At 41.6% G+C, this 17617-nt stretch overlaps 1 protein-coding gene across 2 annotated transcripts; it reads right to left on the reverse strand.

The window, feature by feature from the left end:
- Positions 1–32: 32 nt before the first annotated feature.
- On the reverse strand, positions 33–17519 carry ano5a (anoctamin 5a). 2 transcript variants are annotated; one of them, XM_068312115.1, is made up of 21 exons: positions 17266–17519; positions 14663–14712; positions 13490–13627; positions 9869–9976; positions 8682–8750; positions 8100–8384; positions 7781–7900; positions 7444–7559; positions 7210–7344; positions 6995–7100; positions 6799–6859; positions 6521–6672; positions 5778–5852; positions 5147–5375; positions 4825–5003; positions 4626–4723; positions 3788–3918; positions 2992–3197; positions 2712–2911; positions 1992–2097; positions 33–1898 (listed from the first exon to the last, which is right to left on the reverse strand). In XM_068312115.1, exons 1-21 carry the CDS (start codon positions 17333–17335, stop codon positions 1668–1670), a joined length of 2865 nt encoding a protein of 954 aa, XP_068168216.1. In that variant the 5' UTR covers positions 17336–17519; the 3' UTR covers positions 33–1667. The 2 variants fall into 2 exon arrangements, with proteins under 2 accessions (XP_068168216.1, XP_068168217.1); XM_068312116.1 differs by lacking the exon at positions 13490–13627 and having other exon boundaries at positions 17266–17518.
- Positions 17520–17617: the final 98 nt, after the last annotated feature.

Raw genomic sequence — 17617 nt, forward strand, 5'->3', positions numbered from 1 at the left:
CTGATGGTCCACGGTATTCAAGACACACCATAACGAGTGGAACAAGTCATTTATTTTTGGAGATGCAAATCGAATACAAAAAAAAATGACAGAAATTAATTATATGTTAAACAGGTTCATTATTACAACCACGTTCATGTAAAAAATAAAACAGTTCTGAAGCATTACAAAAGAGGACATAAGAAAAATGTGTTAAAGGAGGTGTAGAAGGAACCATTATAGAAAACAAATAAGATTCAGATGTAATAAGGCATCAAAAGGCGAGTCTGAGTGCAGAGCTTGAGAAGAGAAACTGGAAGAGTCCAACATTGCTCTTGACCATTTGGTGACACATTCACACATCAGAAACACATGCATTTACTTCCCTGCGTTTGTTACACGGTGAGGCAGGAATTCAACGTAAAATTCAAACAATTCACAAACTAATACTTAACACATATTTCTACGTAGGCGAACAGATCAACAAGAAATATCCTTCATGTCTTTTAAAAACAAAGGGCTACGTCGTTCTGAGTATGAAAATCAAAACCAAAGCAGGTTACTCCTTCTTACATACAGTAAACTTGTTCAATTAAAATAAAGATTATAACAAACTGTTGGAACGAAAACACTGATAAAAAATATTTCTAGTTAGCGTTGTGACACTGACATGTTTGTGACCTGGTAGGCATGCTTCATTAAGTGCTTTGTGCGACTTTTTTTTTTCTCAATATCTACAGACACAGCTGAGGAAACTAGAAGACGCGGGCGATGGCCGGAGTGCTTTGTGTGATGGAGCAAACATAGTTCAGTCGGCAGGGGCAGGCTTTCATTAGTGGTGACATGTTGGTAAACACAGGCGCATTAAAAAGAGATCTCTTTACTCTGTTGGGGCTTTTCTCAGCTCCAGGAACACGACTCGCTGTCGACAGTCAACACGCACCAGCTGCTCAAAAACTGGCCGTCGCCGGACCTAACCCGTCCTTAACTCACAGTGGTCACAGCAGCACAGGGTCGACTTCATACGAAGCTACAGGCGCCATGAGATTAAAGCAACAACGTGGCCAGCCAATTAGCTGGTCGGAAAACATTTAGGTATATACGTGTAGCATCTGGGCTCTGACTTCAAAGCTGTCAACTAAACAACGCTCACATTTGTTGCAGCAACAGAAAAGAACACAACTGTGGGACACAAACATACAGTACTTGATACTAGAAGACTTCATACAGCTTTTTCCAATAATCAGATATTCTATGGCAGATAGAGTCAACAATAAGTGTAGGTAATCAATCCTGGGCTTCTGATAGTGGTTTTTTAATAAAAACACTGCATTGACATTAAAGAGCTGCTCTTCCTTGCAGCAACTTTGGATTATCTTCAGTACTACAGTGACAACAGAGACATAAATATAAGGTTAACTCTTGTGCCTCATCATTCTGCATGCATGGAGGGTTTGTCTTTCATCTGTGTGCAGCTCCATCATCAGCACATTAGTAGCTGATGGTAGCACAGGGATAACTGAGAACTAAGGCAACCGGTTGTTAAGGAGAAAACGTTTTGTGTGCATGTACTGCACAAACAACACATGCACTACAGCAAAATCATGGTCAGCATCATAAGACACAAGCAGCGCCATCTGGGCCGTGTCCTTCCATCATGACCAGCTGATGGGTCAGCAGCTGGGGGGCTAGAGACACTCGGACAGCACCTCGTGTTGGGGTATGGACGGGTAGATGGTGGGTGGGCAGGTACACTCATTGTGGTTGTTTTGGCTGAGCTGCAGCTTCAGCTTCTCCACTTCGTAGTTGTGGAGATACTCCTGCACCAAGTAGCGCTCTCTCTTTATCCGAGCCCTCACATCGGAGGGAACGTCGGGAATCATCCAGGCCACGAAAAACTTGACCATGAACACAACGTGCTGCGGAGGAAGACGGGTACGATCGGTTAGTTTAACCTAACAGACGGAAGCCACAGAGGGAGCTGTGCCGTTGAGATTGCAGCCTGGTTTTACCTCCATGATAATGATGAACGCGAGCTTTGCAGCCAGAATGTGCCAGAACTGCATCGTGTGGGAGTACTGCTTCTCATGGCCTGGAGGGTAGCGGTAGTCACGATACCTACACAGGAAGACTGTTTCAATATCCTGCTTGTTTTCATAAACGGTTATATTCAAGATTGTGACGATGTATATTTATAAGCATCTTCAAATGAGTACTTAGACATTTGGTACACATGTAATATTGACCACGCAGCTCTGTGATGTAAGGTGAAATGTTCATTCATGTTAAATGGTGGTGATGTCGGTACAGCTGAGATGTATTTATGACTTCAGTAGATTAATATTTATTTTTGTCTATTTTAAGATGGTTGTATGTCTGTATGTAGGGAAGGTTTGGTCCCTTTGTGATGATTCTAAACCTTCTTTACTAATTCTTTTTGTAATATATAAAAGACTAGTGACAAAAACGTTAATTTGCCAATCCCAAACAACCTTTCCCTAATTAAACAAACCTGCCCCAGAACAAAAAGAACGATGTGTGGAAGCTGCATGTTTAAAATAAAATCAGATAATATACTGTGAAAGTAAAATATATATATTAAATGACATAAGAGAACATTCTGCACAAAGAAAAGTAATTGGTTGTTTTAATCAAGATGAATGCACTGAAGATTTATACAATTTATAAATACTTGCACTTAATCATGTATCATCCAGAGATCACCCTGTTACCTGCAGGTAGTGATGGAACTGTTGAACCAGAAAGGGTTCTCCCCGTCTTCAGGCCTGTTGTCTGGCTGGAACTCAGAGATATTAAACACTGACAGGCTATTGTTGATGTAGCCTTTCATGTTCATCTCACCCTCCGGCTGGTAGGCATACATGTACACCAGCCGGGGAATCATATCAGAGGTGAAGGCCACGATGAATGCCTAGAAAACAGGGAAAGCAATGGAATAATGACTATGAACAGCAAAAAATTGGTCCAAAGCATGCAGAGTCCAGCACGCACGTTTGTGACGACAGAGAGGATGGCCATCCCATTGAGGATTTCCTGCCAGGCACCGATAATGTGGGCCTTCGCTGCCACAGGTCTTCTGAACTGAGTGGTGAGCTTCCAGGCGTCCACTCTAACCTCAATGATGTTGTTGACCAACGCCAACAGGGGGGCCAGAGGGAAGGAGGCCACGAAAAGTGTGATGAAACCAAACTGAATCACTGGGCCACAGACAAGAGAGAGACTTTAGACACCAGGTTGGAAACAGCACCACCTGCAGAATCTATAGCAGACTGCATCCATCCATTTATCCATCCATCCGTCCATCCATCCATCCATCCATCCATCCAACCAGCCAGCTGCCATCCAGCCAGCATAAATATAGACCGTTTTCTTTCAGCAATATTTTGTTTAAATCTTTTTATGAGCACATAATCAATCCTCCTGAATAATGTGGCCTATCAAGCTACTGACTTAACATCACTATTACATATTTTTGTGTTGGACTGGTTACAATAAAAGGATTTTTAATGTGTCCTTTCATGACACAACATAATGCCACGTCCCAAGTTGTGAGGGGAAGTAAAGTTGGAATGCTGGCTGCAGGAATGTCCACAGCTGAATACCAAGAATTCACTTTTGAATTATGCTGTTGTAAGACTGCTTAAATGTTGTTTCGGAAAAGCTGCCAGAGCATCCGGCCGGAACACAGACAGAACACACATCTGTCTGTGGAAGGATGAGGACTCGCCCTGAGTGGACATCATCATCCTTGTGAGACCAGATGAATCCCTTGACACTAAGTGTTTACCCATTTCCAGGTACTCGTAGAAGAGGCCCAGCTGTCCAAAGCCCTGCAGGTCATGGTCCTGCTCCCAGCGGCTGTACAGACTCTCTGGGTGCCTGCGGGCCTTCCTGCTGCCCCACCAGTTCATCAGCCATCTGAAAGACCACAGGGGGCAATAGAGAGTTAAAACGAGTCACTTATCACCGGTTTACAGTGGAGACTGTATTTAATTGTAATCATTGCATATTTATAGATGACTTTGTTTTAAATGTAGATCCATTCCCTGTGTATTCAGTATCCAATCAGCCTGTCACTGAGGCAGAAACCCAGGCCTCCTGCCGCTTTTTTTTCCTCTCACTCCTTCATTTCCTGTTCTCTTCCAGCCGTTTCGTCAAATACAGGCTATAAACAAAAATTATCTTCCAGTCAAGGTTGATATCTTGACTTGTTTTGCCTGGAGATTTACATGTCATTGCAGCAAAAACACTGATGTGACTGATATAGCATTAATGGCAGGTTTTAGTGTCTCAGAGTGAGAGATGTTTTTACTGCACTACTTTTCCTACATGTTAATATATGTTCTCTTTTCTCTTTGAATATCATAATTACTTGTTTGAATGCTATTGACTTTGTTTACATATTTTCTTCAACAAACTTACTCACTCTACATAGGTTTACAGGTGGATGCAAAGTTTGACATTAATTTGAACACTTTTCTGAATCCTCAATTTATTTTCTGACAATAATATCATAGCAGAAACAAAAAAAACTTTAAAAAGTTAATCAGCTATGACCCATGAGGTCTTTAGTTCCTCTGTATACTGTAGGTGCTCTGAGTGGTCAGGTCGGCTGTCGTACTTACGGGACCAGAGCCTCCTGGATATTCCCCCACACCTGTTTACCGGTCATCACGATGACCAGCTGGGTGGTCAGCTCGATCAGACAGCCGCCAGGGTCACACTAAATGTACAGGAGAAGAGAGAGGAGGGACGGGGAGATATTAACATGAAGGCTTGTGTTGGTGCTTGTCTACTGAGGTGTCAGGGAGTTATATCTGGTACCTCCTCATTCCTCAGTTTGCTCCACTTCCCAAACATGTAGGCATAATCTCCAGGATAGCCAACAAACTTGCCCTTAAAAAAGGCCACGTAGAAACAGGAAGAGTAGTAGTTAACGAACTGGAAGAGGAACATCTTCACTGTCAGTTTGTTCTCGTATTCCAGGTGGGTCTTTGGAATTTCTGTCAAATAGTGGGAGATAATAAATAAGTAAACAATAAACCAAAAGAGAAGATATTTTCACAGCTCAAGTACTTAAAGAATCATTTTAATGTACAGAACAACAGGAATTACACAACAATTTGTCCTTTGCTCTGACCCTCACCCATGTCAGTGATCCAAACAGCCACTCTTTCATACATGAGGTTGAGGATCATGATGATGACAAAGTTGATGCAGGAGGCGGTGACGGAGGTGGCCAGCTGCGGAGTGATGAAGGGGCCGACCACCTGCAGGTGGGTGGTGGGACTGTCCTTCATGATGCTGGCGAAAGCAGCGTAAACTGCCAGGCGGTACGCAATCACCCCGATGATACAGGCAATGATCAATGAGATCTTCAGGACAGAGACAAGAGTGACAAAATGACAGACGACCAGAGGAAGTCACAACGCACCAAAGTACGACAAGAACACCACAGCAACCCACATGTGAGTGCAAACATTAATACACAGACAGACGTAAGAGTGAAGCCACGTAAATTATTGACGACAAAGATGCTAACAGTTCAGTCTCATGCTTGAGGTGTGCACACATCAGAAATATCCCACAAATGTCAAGAATGGGATGTGTCCTGAGCTTTAAAAAGATGAGCTCCATTTCTTCAAAATTTACTAACTTTTGTCGCAACATATTAATGGTGATTAATGATGGACAGACAAAAGGATCTAAGGTGTGAAAACAAGTATAAAATGAAATCTGTTTATAAGTATGAACCAAATCAAAGGTGCAATGCTCACCCAGAACAGGACGGTGGCTCCAGACAGACATATGCGTGCACACTTGCTTGTTATGGGTAAGTATGGCTCCATTTCCTAAATCATAAGCAAGCAAAGCATGGACATGGGAGTCAGTCACCCTTTATTATATCCTGAAAAGACAGCTCTAAAAGGCCAAGTTCCTTTAATTACCATGGGCCTCACATGCGAGGCAGAATAAGTCACCCTGCTCTTTTTAGCCTGAGTCAAATTCTTTATCCTGGCATTCTCCAAGAGAGAGAAACCCAGGACAGAAACAGTAATATGGTCCAGAAAGAAACTCATGCCGCTCAGTCTTTCCAGAAATGTCTGTGTTATCCACACAAACTCTACCACACCAAAACCTCCCCCACACCAGTCTGACATTCCACATTAAGTGCTACCCTTACCCATAGTACCACGGTGGACCAGCACAGAAGCAATTTCCCCAATAGATGAGAAGGAGTCCGGTCAAGAACCAACTCCATTTCCTAAAGATGGGTGGGATGTGGTCAACACAAATTACAGCACCCTGTTTCTGGGCATTTCACTAGTCTGCTTCTGATGCCATCACCACCTTAATCAAAGAGTCTCCCTTCAAACCTCTGATTATTCCACGACCTGCTATAATGAATAACTGCAACTAACTCAGTGAGAAGACCCTTCATCCAGTAGGAACAGCCTTACAGATCTAGAGCTACATATTCCACCACTATCACACGAACGCCTCATGAGAACACAAACACCTGAGTGATGCGGTTCATCTTGCGGTTGGTGCACTTGGTCTCGTACTCCGGCCGGAGCTGCAACTGCTGTTGTTCCTCTTCAAAGTCGACCAGATCCCACTCGTACTCGAGACGAGCTTGCCGCCTCTTCCAGAACTCCAGGAATAGAGTCACTGCAGGGCAGCAAAACCAAAGTTTAAGTGGTTTGAAACCAATTCACCTCGACTACGTTTATGCGTATGTGATTTAAAATGAGCACAATTCTACACAAAATGCAAAGAGCAGACATTTATACTCACCCCATATCCCCATAAATATGGCAAAAAACACTGTTCCCACATTGTCAAACAGGTGTGATTGCTGAAAGAAGACATTTGATAAATGTTGAGTTTCAGAGAAAAAAACAGTTTGTTCACATTTAGCTGTAACCACTTACTAAATCCCCTTTGTGTTTACAGAATGAATAATATATGAACAAAACAATTAAAGCCTCACCCATGAGGAGTTACACGTTGAGTTGAGTTTCCAGTAGCCACATTTCTTGTCACATAACGGGCACATGACAATATTACCTCCAACTTCATCGCTACAGATCTCTTTACTGCAAGAAAAAATAACTTTCTCAAAAGAAGCCACAGAAATTACACATAAAATAATGCAACCTGAAGGACCTGAAGGAGCTGCAATACTTATTCTTTGTAAAAAATCACCTCCACTCGTTGTTGTCATAGGTGAGGAATCCATAGATGAAACACATGGTTCCTACTACTGCAGCAAACAACAGCATCTCAGTGTAGAAACCCAGCCATGCAAAATAAAGACCAATCTTTTCTCCATAATACTTCCTGTTGAGAGGAAACACATGCTGCAAATTCTTCTGACACCAAGTAAATGCTGACTAAATGTGCTTTAAATACTGTGACTCCTTTGTTGTTTAGTCGTACCTTACTAGATTGAGGGGCTGCTCTTTGAAGAAACAGAGAAACCCGGCCCAGTATTTGTAGAGATTATATCGCTCACTTTCACAGTTTGAGTCCTTCGATCTTGTCCAGTATCTAGACTGTGAAGAGAAGAACGCATTTCAGTTTTACATTTATTAAACATATTTAACATATTAAATAGATTTCATCTTCATAATGTGACATCAAAAATTGCAATCAACAAGATGAAAGATAAAGAATGAAAGATATGAAAGAAAAATAAGTATGCATAATCCACTGAGGACACTGTGTCCTGTTCCAGTGATAAAATAGCGCCAGAATTCACTCATAAAATGCTCACGTCATGCAGTGGGAAGGCAGCAGTGTAGGTGCCGTTGTTGAGCAGCCTCTTGATTCCTTTCTTATCTTTGTCTGCACATTCATCCTTGAAATATGAGCATCGTGACAGGATGTAATAGACCTGTGAAGGGATACATTAAAACATAACTACAATTTGTTTCTGGATTCACAACACTTCAGGGCAGTCAACCGTTAAAAGCACACAACAAACTAAATTTGAAGTTTGTTATTTAAAGAAGCCTTAATGAAAGTGCAACTCAGTCATGTCAGGTAAAATATTTCATTTATGGGTAAAAGCATGGTCGAAGCCTCCTCCTTACAATCCTGTTGCGAGTAGAAGGAGGGAAGAAGGTCTCTTGGTCATCGATCAGGAAGAAGTCGGACTTGCTCTTGTCGAAGGGGGCAGTGAAAAAGTCGGCCTCGGGGTGCATGATGTGGTCCGGCAGGCGGAAAGGTGTGGACAGCCAGTTCATGGGCATCTCGCTGTTGTCTGGGATGTCATTGACTTTAAAAGGGACCTTTATCTTTAGCACATCTGCGTAGGTGGCCAACACTTCCCATGGAGCGTGGATCTTTACGAAATATGTCTTCCCATCTTCTGACTCCTGATGACAATGGCAGCAAAGAACAGTACGTACTCATTCACAGATAATAACACATAATAATAGTCCACAAAAAAGCTCTCTGAAATTTGATTTGGTAGATTAATGGTCAAATTCACTTTGTATGGCAGTGCTTGAGTTTCCTACAGTTTTATTTCATTTGTCTAAAACAGTCTGCTAGGCGGCATGTGATACATGATACAATATGCAGTACCAACACAAATTCAGTACTCTACATGTATTCTTGTGGGTCACTTGAGACGCTTTTACACAATCAGATCAATAACTGGATGCTCTTACAGATTTATCTTCCGTCTCAAGCTCCAGACCAACTTTCTCTAGATTTGCCTCGTAGACCTTCCTCCTCTCCTGCAGAGAAAAACATCACATACACTCACATTGGTCAGTCACATTGGTAAAATTTAACTCCAATATTTACCACAGTGACATTTATTGTAAAATATATACAAGCAAAAACTATGTGGAAAATAATTATATGCAAAACGAGTTCATATAGTGATATTTGAGGTTGTAAAATAAAGAAGCATATGTTCTAACATGATGGATGACGTTCGCCATAATTTAAGGTACCGGTATATGACTGAGGGTATACAACTAAGGGGTGTAGAAGAAAAAACAAAGAATAGAAAGATAAACTCTACAGATTTGTGAAGTAAACAGTTCAGCTGTCTTGAGGCCTGATTAAAGTCGACTCAGGCAGTGAGAATAAAATACAACATGCAGGACGAGCATATCTGGAAAGATACAAATAAACAGGAAACCAAAGGGAACAGTCAGCAGGGGGAAGATGCATGAAACCATGAAGTGTTCAAACTAACTGTAAAAATAGGAAGGCTATTGTAACATTTGAAATGAGGTTTAAATTTTTGGTTTAAACAAACTGACAGAAATAAGGTGTCTGTCCTCATTAGAGCTGAAATTTGCTGTCATGTTTTATGTGTGTGGATGACACACAGGAACTGGCCTCTAGTTTGCCCTGCTGTGCTCAGTGGAAAGAATGAATGAGTTCCTGTACAGGCCAGAAGTCTGACTGTTGACTCAGTGACTGTCTCATGCAGAAGGAGGGTAACACAGACGTGTGAAGAATAACAGCTCAGTATCAGAAGACGGAGGCCCCGTCCACACGGTGCCAGATCTTTTCAAAACGCAACTTTTTTGTTGCGGTTACGCATTTCATTCACACAACAATGCAGATATCCAGGACAAAAACACAACTTTTTGAAAATGCTGGCCAATGTGAAGTTTTTTGAAAATGCCAAGTCTACGTTGTCATGTGGACGCCGTATCTGCAACTTGAATTCACATCAGCTAAGATTTCGATATGTTCTTATTTAGACAGGACATTCACTGTTATTCTTCTTTATTGGACAATAATAACATACACAAATGTACAGATCATCGCTTATTAGAGAATAATGACCTGAAGCTGGGAGCAGAGGTTTCATCGCCCAGAGGTTTTTTCTTACCTGCTTTCTCTCACCGTCTTTATCATCAATGTATGACAGGACAAAATCAATCCTGCGTAAACCATCACGGAAGAACACAGAGTCTTTGCTGTGCTGTTGTTTGTCAATCTATGAAGAGATAGATCACAGATTACAAGATTTAAACACACACAGATACAGTGTGAAGTCATCAAATCTGTGGATGCATTAAACACGGCAGAGCACAGTGTCAGACAGAAGCATGTGTCACTGGGTCCGCAACACATCACACTCAACGCTATCAAACAACAAAAACACTGATTAGCATGTTTTCACTGCAAACACACAGCATTTTAAAAGGAGGATATTCCATGTGACTAATAGGTTTCCTTTGTACAGTTTATTGAATTACAGGAGGAAGGGCTTTTAACGACAGAATACAATCCAGACCCCTGTGAAATCCTTATATTTCAGGTCATCCGTCATCTAATTGAACATACTGTATCAGGTTAGCGAAGGAGCCACACAGAGGACTACAAATCCATAAATACCCTTCTCTTCACAGCAGTCATTTAGCAGCCTTATCAGGCTGAGGCCCCTGACATAGTTTGACTTGATTTGCCTGTGCTTTCCTGCAAATCCTGGATTCCACAGTGAATGAAATGAACTGCCCAGGAGGCTAAAGGAACTCAGAGTATGACTTATCAGCCAACGCTCGAAGCTACATGACTGAGGAGAAACGAACAGCACAGGAATGCTCTGAGGTTGGACATGAAGGCAGGACTGCTTGCTGTCGGCGCTGCTTCAGCTGTTCTGGACGCTAAAAATAACCATGTGCTATGAACCTCTGTGATGACTGCTCATCACTACACAAGCTGCCTACACAGGCCTGCAGACAATTCAACTCGTTCAGCATTACAACTACTAAAACATCCCTCTCAGCCTTATCTAAGGCTGCTATACTGTCTGTGCTGATCATCAACACAACAAAGGAAAGGATGAGCACTTTACCTCCATGGCCCACTCCCTCCACGGCTATGATGCATCAGCAGAAAGGCTGGATGCTAGATAGAGCAAAAATGCCTTCCTCCACCAATAGCAGTCCGGCTCTGAAAGCACCACACCACTTTCATCTGCTAAGCAAAGCAGCTCCTTCCATTCCACCCCCCACCTCTCAGGACAAGCCTTCACTCGACACACATCCAGAGGAGGGAGTGCGACGGAGACAAGAGGAGGAATACTATGAGAGAAGTCAAGGAGACTCCTAGATATGACATCAGCATAGTTAAGAAGCAAACATATGTAGAGCTCAGCGTCAGACAAGTGGAGGTGACATCACATGATTGAACCACTATGGTCTGATCTTTAAGACCTCAGCTGAAAAGCTCAGCTGACCAAATCCATAAGTCTGTCCAATAAGGACATATAAAATGGAGCACAATCCATTAAACAGTGTACAAATGAGACACCATCATGGAAAACCACCTTTATCAGTCTCAGACAACCTGTACCTGTCTACAGATATGCAGCAAAGGGTCCTAATGCACTGATATGTAGAATAACTTTTGTGTCCATGTTATACCCTTGTCTAAAATAATAACCATTGGTGTGTATTATCTCACAGACTAGACTGAACTACGCTAGCCCTGGTAGGGTGGGTGCTTTCTTTATGAGCAAGCCTCTTTAATTTACTGTAATTACAGCTCAGCCATATGGAATCAGCGCCTGTGCTCAGTAAGGCCGGCAGAGGCCACAGACGTACATACATTTACCAACTAACCCCTAACCACTGGGTGTTTGGACATGTGGACGTCTTTTATCTTAATAAAGGAGGATGAATTCAGAGCATGGTGCAAGATAAATAGGCTGCTAGCTACAGGGAGGGGTTTCTTGTATGTTCAAAGCAGTTATTTATGGAAACTACAAAAGAAAGGAAAGGTTTTTTTTATTTTAAATATATCCTGTAGAATCCTCTGTCCATGCTATGAAAAGAAAGAGGTGTTTCTGTTGATCTTCTTTGATTTTTGCAGAATATCAAGAATAAGAATTTTTTTTAAATCAGAGTTCTGTACTGATTAACATATTAAGTAAATGGTTCCTCCTGAATTTCTGAATTACAGCTCTACTACAATGCAAAAAAAACATTGCACTAAGCGAGGTCATGTTTCCTTGCAAATCCTCCAATTCCGAAATGTTTGCATCGATCTGCAATTAATGAATATTTTCATCTTCCATCAACATACTCATTATTTCCATGGTTAACAGAGGAATAATTTATTGTTTCAAATGCCAAACACTGATTGGAAACACATATCCAAAATCTTTAAAGTACTTCTTTTGTCTGACCACCCATCAACAACTTGAAGTTTTTTCACTTTACTTAACATTTGGGATTTCATTTTTAAAAAGTGACTGACATTATTCGTGAGTACCAAAAATGGTCCATTCATCAATCAATTAATGAATAGTGTGAGCTGATCCAGTTCAACATACCACAGGAGCTGCATCCAAGTGTAAATTGACGATAAAACAATCGGCTTTGCTTCAATCTTACAACGACAATTTATGGATGAACTTATGGATGAATCAGCGCCTGTGCTCAGTAATGCTGGCAGAGGCCACAGACGTACATACAGTATATTTACAAAGGAATTACAACTCCTTTGTAATTCCTCCATGAGATCTTCAAATGTGCTGAGTGATAACCTTTAGGTGGACTGGACTAACCAAAGGTTATGAGGATTAACCACTATTAAACACACAGTAGGTCTCATTTAAGAGGGTCATGTTTGACAGGCCTCAAAAGGAGAAGCCAACTGTGCCTTACACAGTGAACCACAGCAGAAATCGGTCCTGTTATGCGCACAAGGTAGGGCCCTGATTACAGTAAAGACTGTATACTCTTAAAGTACCTCCACACCCGAAAATAAGCATGTGTGTGTGTGTGTGTGCTTGTGGAAGTGTAAACTCTCTAATTACGCAAAACCAAGGTGCTACTTTCTCTTCAGTGAAGCAGAAAATTATCACAGGTGAGAAACCAGGTGAAAAAGTCTTTCCATCCTTAATGATCTCACAATGCATCCAGTAGCTCATGCTAGCAAGTTTCCATAGCGGTCAGAAGAAAAACAACATGCCCTTCAACTCTCATAAGAAATGCGTATTGATTTCAACTCGGGTATCACATCTTTATTGTCTGAGAGTCGAATACCAGCGAGAAGCTCAACACTGAACAGATTTTCCTCAAGCAGCAGATAAAGGCTGTCAGGCGGGCAGACATATGCATAGAGTTGCATCACATCACAAGCCTGTTTTACCATGCCATACCCGGGAACGAAACTTCAGGAAAAGCGCCCGCTTTCTGGACAGCTGTGGAGGAACCGAGGGGAGAGTGAGGGAAAGGCTGAAAGCACAACAGTTTCAACACAATGGGCTAAAGCTGCGGATCAACCTTCAGAAATGTTCCAAACAACTCACACTCGCGTTATCCTTACGTGTCGTTAGAGATTATGTAAAAACCACCCTCTTAACAACACCACCAAGTACATAAAGCAAGTAAAGCACACTCACAGTTGGGTCTTCTTTGGTTATATGTTTAAGGGCTGGAGAAACACATGCAGACACCATCACAGCAGCATGCATCTCCATCATCGACTGGTGCCTTACCCCAGTCAAAGCATTGATTTGCTCTAAGGTCTGAGCTTCAAACTGTGGGCTGTCGCTGTGGTCAGACGGGGCCAGGGAGGCCAGGCTGGAGCCGAGAGACTCACAACTCTCTACACACACACCAGGTGTTAAAGGAGACTTAATGTTCAATGTGAAAAGGAGAGAATAGACAGGAGCATGAATGTTATCTCTTACTGTCAAGGCAGACTGCACACTGCTAAATAGTCAGGTCTGAAAAACGTTTAGTATCACTGAGGCTGTTAGCTAAGGTTAACATCCACAAGCTAAACCGTTTTGACAAATGTTGCCTGTTGGCTGTAGGGGAATTGGCAACTAGACAATACATTTTACTTTTAAACAGGAAAATGGAGGAAGGAAATCTAAATAAAGCTAGTACAGTCCTTGCTTCCATGTTTACATGAGGTAGGCTGTAGGTGAAGATGCCATCTACTGTAAAGCTGGACTCAAACTACAAGAGATTAAAAGCTGTCATGTTCTTCACAGATAATCTTCTGTCAAAGATGGGCGTTTCAAAAATAATGTTTCAACACAAATTATGGAATTTCATTTAGATTCTCATCCTGGAGTTAGAGCAATAATCCAGAAAACAGATGAAACCAGTGTAGTTGAGGAAATGGTTGGGAAGACAGTTGAAGCGATTATGAGCTGGAACTGGTGGTGAGATGAGGTTTAAAGTGTTTGTGTGCTAGCTAATGCAAGATGTTCACTGCTGCCTGGCTACACCCTCCACTGCTTTGGGAAGTTCCTCACGGACTAGTGTGATCTCTTTAAAAAAAAACAACCTGATATAATCATCCATAATTTAAGTGTTAAAACAGGGCAGCCATGGATTTGCACAAGCAGACGGGGACTTCTATGATTGGATAAGTAAATGCTTCACAACAACAGACAATCTGATTGAAACATCAGGACTGACCAAGGCTCCACATCCCTTCAATTGTTGAAAAAGGGTCAATCATGCATGGAGGAATTGGTTCGATTCTCCTGCAGCGAGAGCCCAGCTTTAGAAATGCTGAATAAACAAACTCTTCCTCTGCCCTTTTAAACAGACTGGATGTATATAACTATGGCAACTTCCCTTAAGTGGTGTTACAGAAATATCTGCATGAAGGCATTGAGTCAATGTGAGCACAACGTGACTTTGGTGCTTACCCCTGATTGTCCCTGATGGAATCCTGCATTGGATGAGGCATTTATATCATCTGCAAGAAATAAGGAATATTAGAATATCAATAAAGTTAAAAGCATCCAATAATCAGTGTAGCAGAAGAATAAAAAAGTCATTTAATTCTACTTTCACTTGCATTTCACCGTGTGTAATGTAATAACATCTTTACATTCAGAGAGAAACATATCCATGAACAAATAACAAGGCAGCGATAGCAAGCATGAAGAACTGTCAGCAGTATATATAAATAAAAAACATGCACATGACATGTCTGTGTCTTTGAATAGAGACACCACTATCCTAATTGATGCTTTCTCTGACATTATTTTCAGACTGGACTCCACACAGAAAATTCACTCACGAAATAACTTTAAGAAAGTATCGGAACTTAAACGTGTAGTTTATCCTCAACAAAACAATATTCAACAGTTCAGGAACTGAAACAGTTCCACATGGAACTTATTGCTGTGGTGTAAAAGTTTGTTTTTGGGGGGGGGGGGGGGGGGGGTTTGAAAGAATTAATAACTGCTTCTGACTTTAAATGTATTTAATATTTCATCATTATCAACTTGGTAACAAGTGAAAGAACTTCTGCCACCTCAGCCAAAGACGTTAATGCTTTCACTGGCTTTTGTTTGATGGTCCTTTTTCTACTTCTGTTTTCCTGTTGTGTGTAGAGCAGAAGGCAGCTAGCAAAATGATGATGTGGATCTTGATGCAGGAACAGATCCAGGATTAGGAGTTTACTGTTAGCAAAATCTTGAGTTATAGCAGGATGTGGAAATTTAGGGTTAACTGTTAACTCTTGAAAAGCACAACTCACAACAATTTGAATTTACAACGTGACTTCCTTAGTTATACTGATTTTCATTCAGATTATTTACAACACTAATTTAATTCATGACATATGTGAATCGACAGCTGAGCATATCTTAACCCAGCTGGAAACAGAAGTGGAGTGCTCAGACTTCTGCAGCCAGCTATGCCAAGAGACGTTTCCCACCTAGATGATCACAGTTAAGGCTTTGTTCAAGCTACAGCAGCTGATCACAGCGCCTCAAGGCTGCTGCTGTCTGTCTGCGTGTTCATCAACACAGCAACCAAACACACAAGAAACTCCATGTACAAATATTATTAACAATCATTCCTTTAATAACTCGGCTCAATACTGAGTTCTATAACAGCAACAACACACAGAACTGTTTGTTGAAATAACAGTGATATGACCTTCAAAATATGAATAATCTTTAGCATCTGTACAAATGAAAGAGAACGTTGCTAACAGAGTAGGTCGCTGCCACCTCGATAAGGTGTTAAATGAATTCCACAGCCTGATTTCACACTGCCAGACTTTCCATAACAGCAGTTTGTTTTATTTTCTCGTCATGGTTAGAGACATACATCTGACGAGACCACGTGCACCTACTTTAACAGTTCAGTTCACATAAAGAAAATGTAAAGTAACTTTAAATTGCATTAGCTTTATGGGTGAGCACTGAAGCAGAAACAAAGGGCCAGTCTAATTTACACTGAATGTGAAAATATCCTAAACATGATTTGATTCAGTGCACAAATATTTTATGAGCTGAAAATCCCGTTCAGGTGTTTTTACATGTGTGCAGTCGGTGACATGTTATGGTTCATTTAAAGCCTGGGGAACACAACAACAATAGTTCCTGAGTACATTTACAACTGTCTGCCACAAAAAATAAATAATCCAGATATTCCTGAGGTTTGTGGACATCTCATTAAGCATCACCATGTGAAAATCATCAGGATCTGGAGCGTTAGTGTTGATGTTGAGGAGTTGTGAGGGTGACGTACAGAAAACACCACTTCCGTACACACAGCTCTAAGGTAAAATATAGATTGCATCTATATTTCATGATCCTGTCATGCTGCAGTCTATGATTTTCTCTGTGCTGCAGATGAAACATAACACTACAATGCTGATTCATACTGGTGAGGTTTACTGGAGAGCATCCACTGTAAGTCATCCTCCATTCTGTAATACCATAAAAGGCTAAAATACACTCCCTAGTTTAAGTGTTTGCTTAAAAGTTCACATTTATCCGACAGGCCTGAGAGGGTGTAGGGTTTTGCTCTGGTGGATCAGTGGCTGTTTGCTGGTGACAGTGTGTTTCCACTGGGCTGGCCAGCTGTTACCTTTATGGAAAGAAAAACTTAGATCATGGGCTGCTTATGGCGCTGAAGGGGAAATGCGCAGACTTTCAAAGTGTCCCAACTGTGACTTAAATCATGTTTAAATAATGAATTTACTACTGGTTCAGTTGATACTAATTTAAATGTAAACAAATTATACTGTAAGTATTATGGCATCATGTTTTTAGAAAGCTTCAGTTTATGCTAGCAGCGTGTCCACATTATTATTTTAAAAGAATGTTTTCAAGGCAACTTTGGAGTTATTTTTGTTCAGTATTTCATATATATATGTCTTTTTCAAAGTTTTCATTCAGGCCTTTAAATGGTTAGTCTTAATTGATTTGTGTTGAGACGTTATTTCAAAATCAATGACGAATAAAAAAAAGACGTCATAACATGTGAAACTGCCTCCACAGCTACTCACCGCTGACGGAATCTGACGGGCTCATCTCAATTAAACTGTCCCCTCCCGCTTTTCCCGTTACTCGGTGCATGTTGAGTCCTCTCTGAGCCCACGGACTCTCTCTCGGTCCTCATGTACACGCAGGTAATCCCACACAGAGGAATTCTGTCCCGACGTCCCAGCGCTGAACTCCGACCGTGAGCCCTGTGTCACGGTCCTCCAGAGGAGCCTCAACTAGCGGAGCAGCGAGCTGGCAGGCTGCCCCCCTTCACCCACCCACCGCCGACCGCTGCTCCTCAGAGCCGATTGGAGGGGCGGGGCCGGGGGGCGTGGCTCTGCCTCACAAGCCAATGGTGTGAGCTGGCTGGGGATG

This window comes from Antennarius striatus, chromosome 4 (genome assembly GCF_040054535.1).
Source record: "Antennarius striatus isolate MH-2024 chromosome 4, ASM4005453v1, whole genome shotgun sequence".
In the NCBI taxonomy this organism is placed as follows: domain Eukaryota; kingdom Metazoa; phylum Chordata; class Actinopteri; order Lophiiformes; family Antennariidae; genus Antennarius; species Antennarius striatus.

Coding starts and splice junctions, on each gene's coding strand:
- ano5a (XM_068312115.1), bottom strand. CDS start 17,335: ATGCACCGAGTAACGGGAAAAGCGGGAGGGGACAGTTTAATTGAGATG. Junction 6,860..6,994: donor CAACGTGTAACTCCTCATGG/GTGAGGCTTTAA, acceptor GTCTTCTTTCAG/CAATCACACCTGTTTGACAA. Junction 5,004..5,146: donor TGTTTGGATCACTGACATGG/GTGAGGGTCAGA, acceptor ACTATTTGACAG/AAATTCCAAAGACCCACCTG.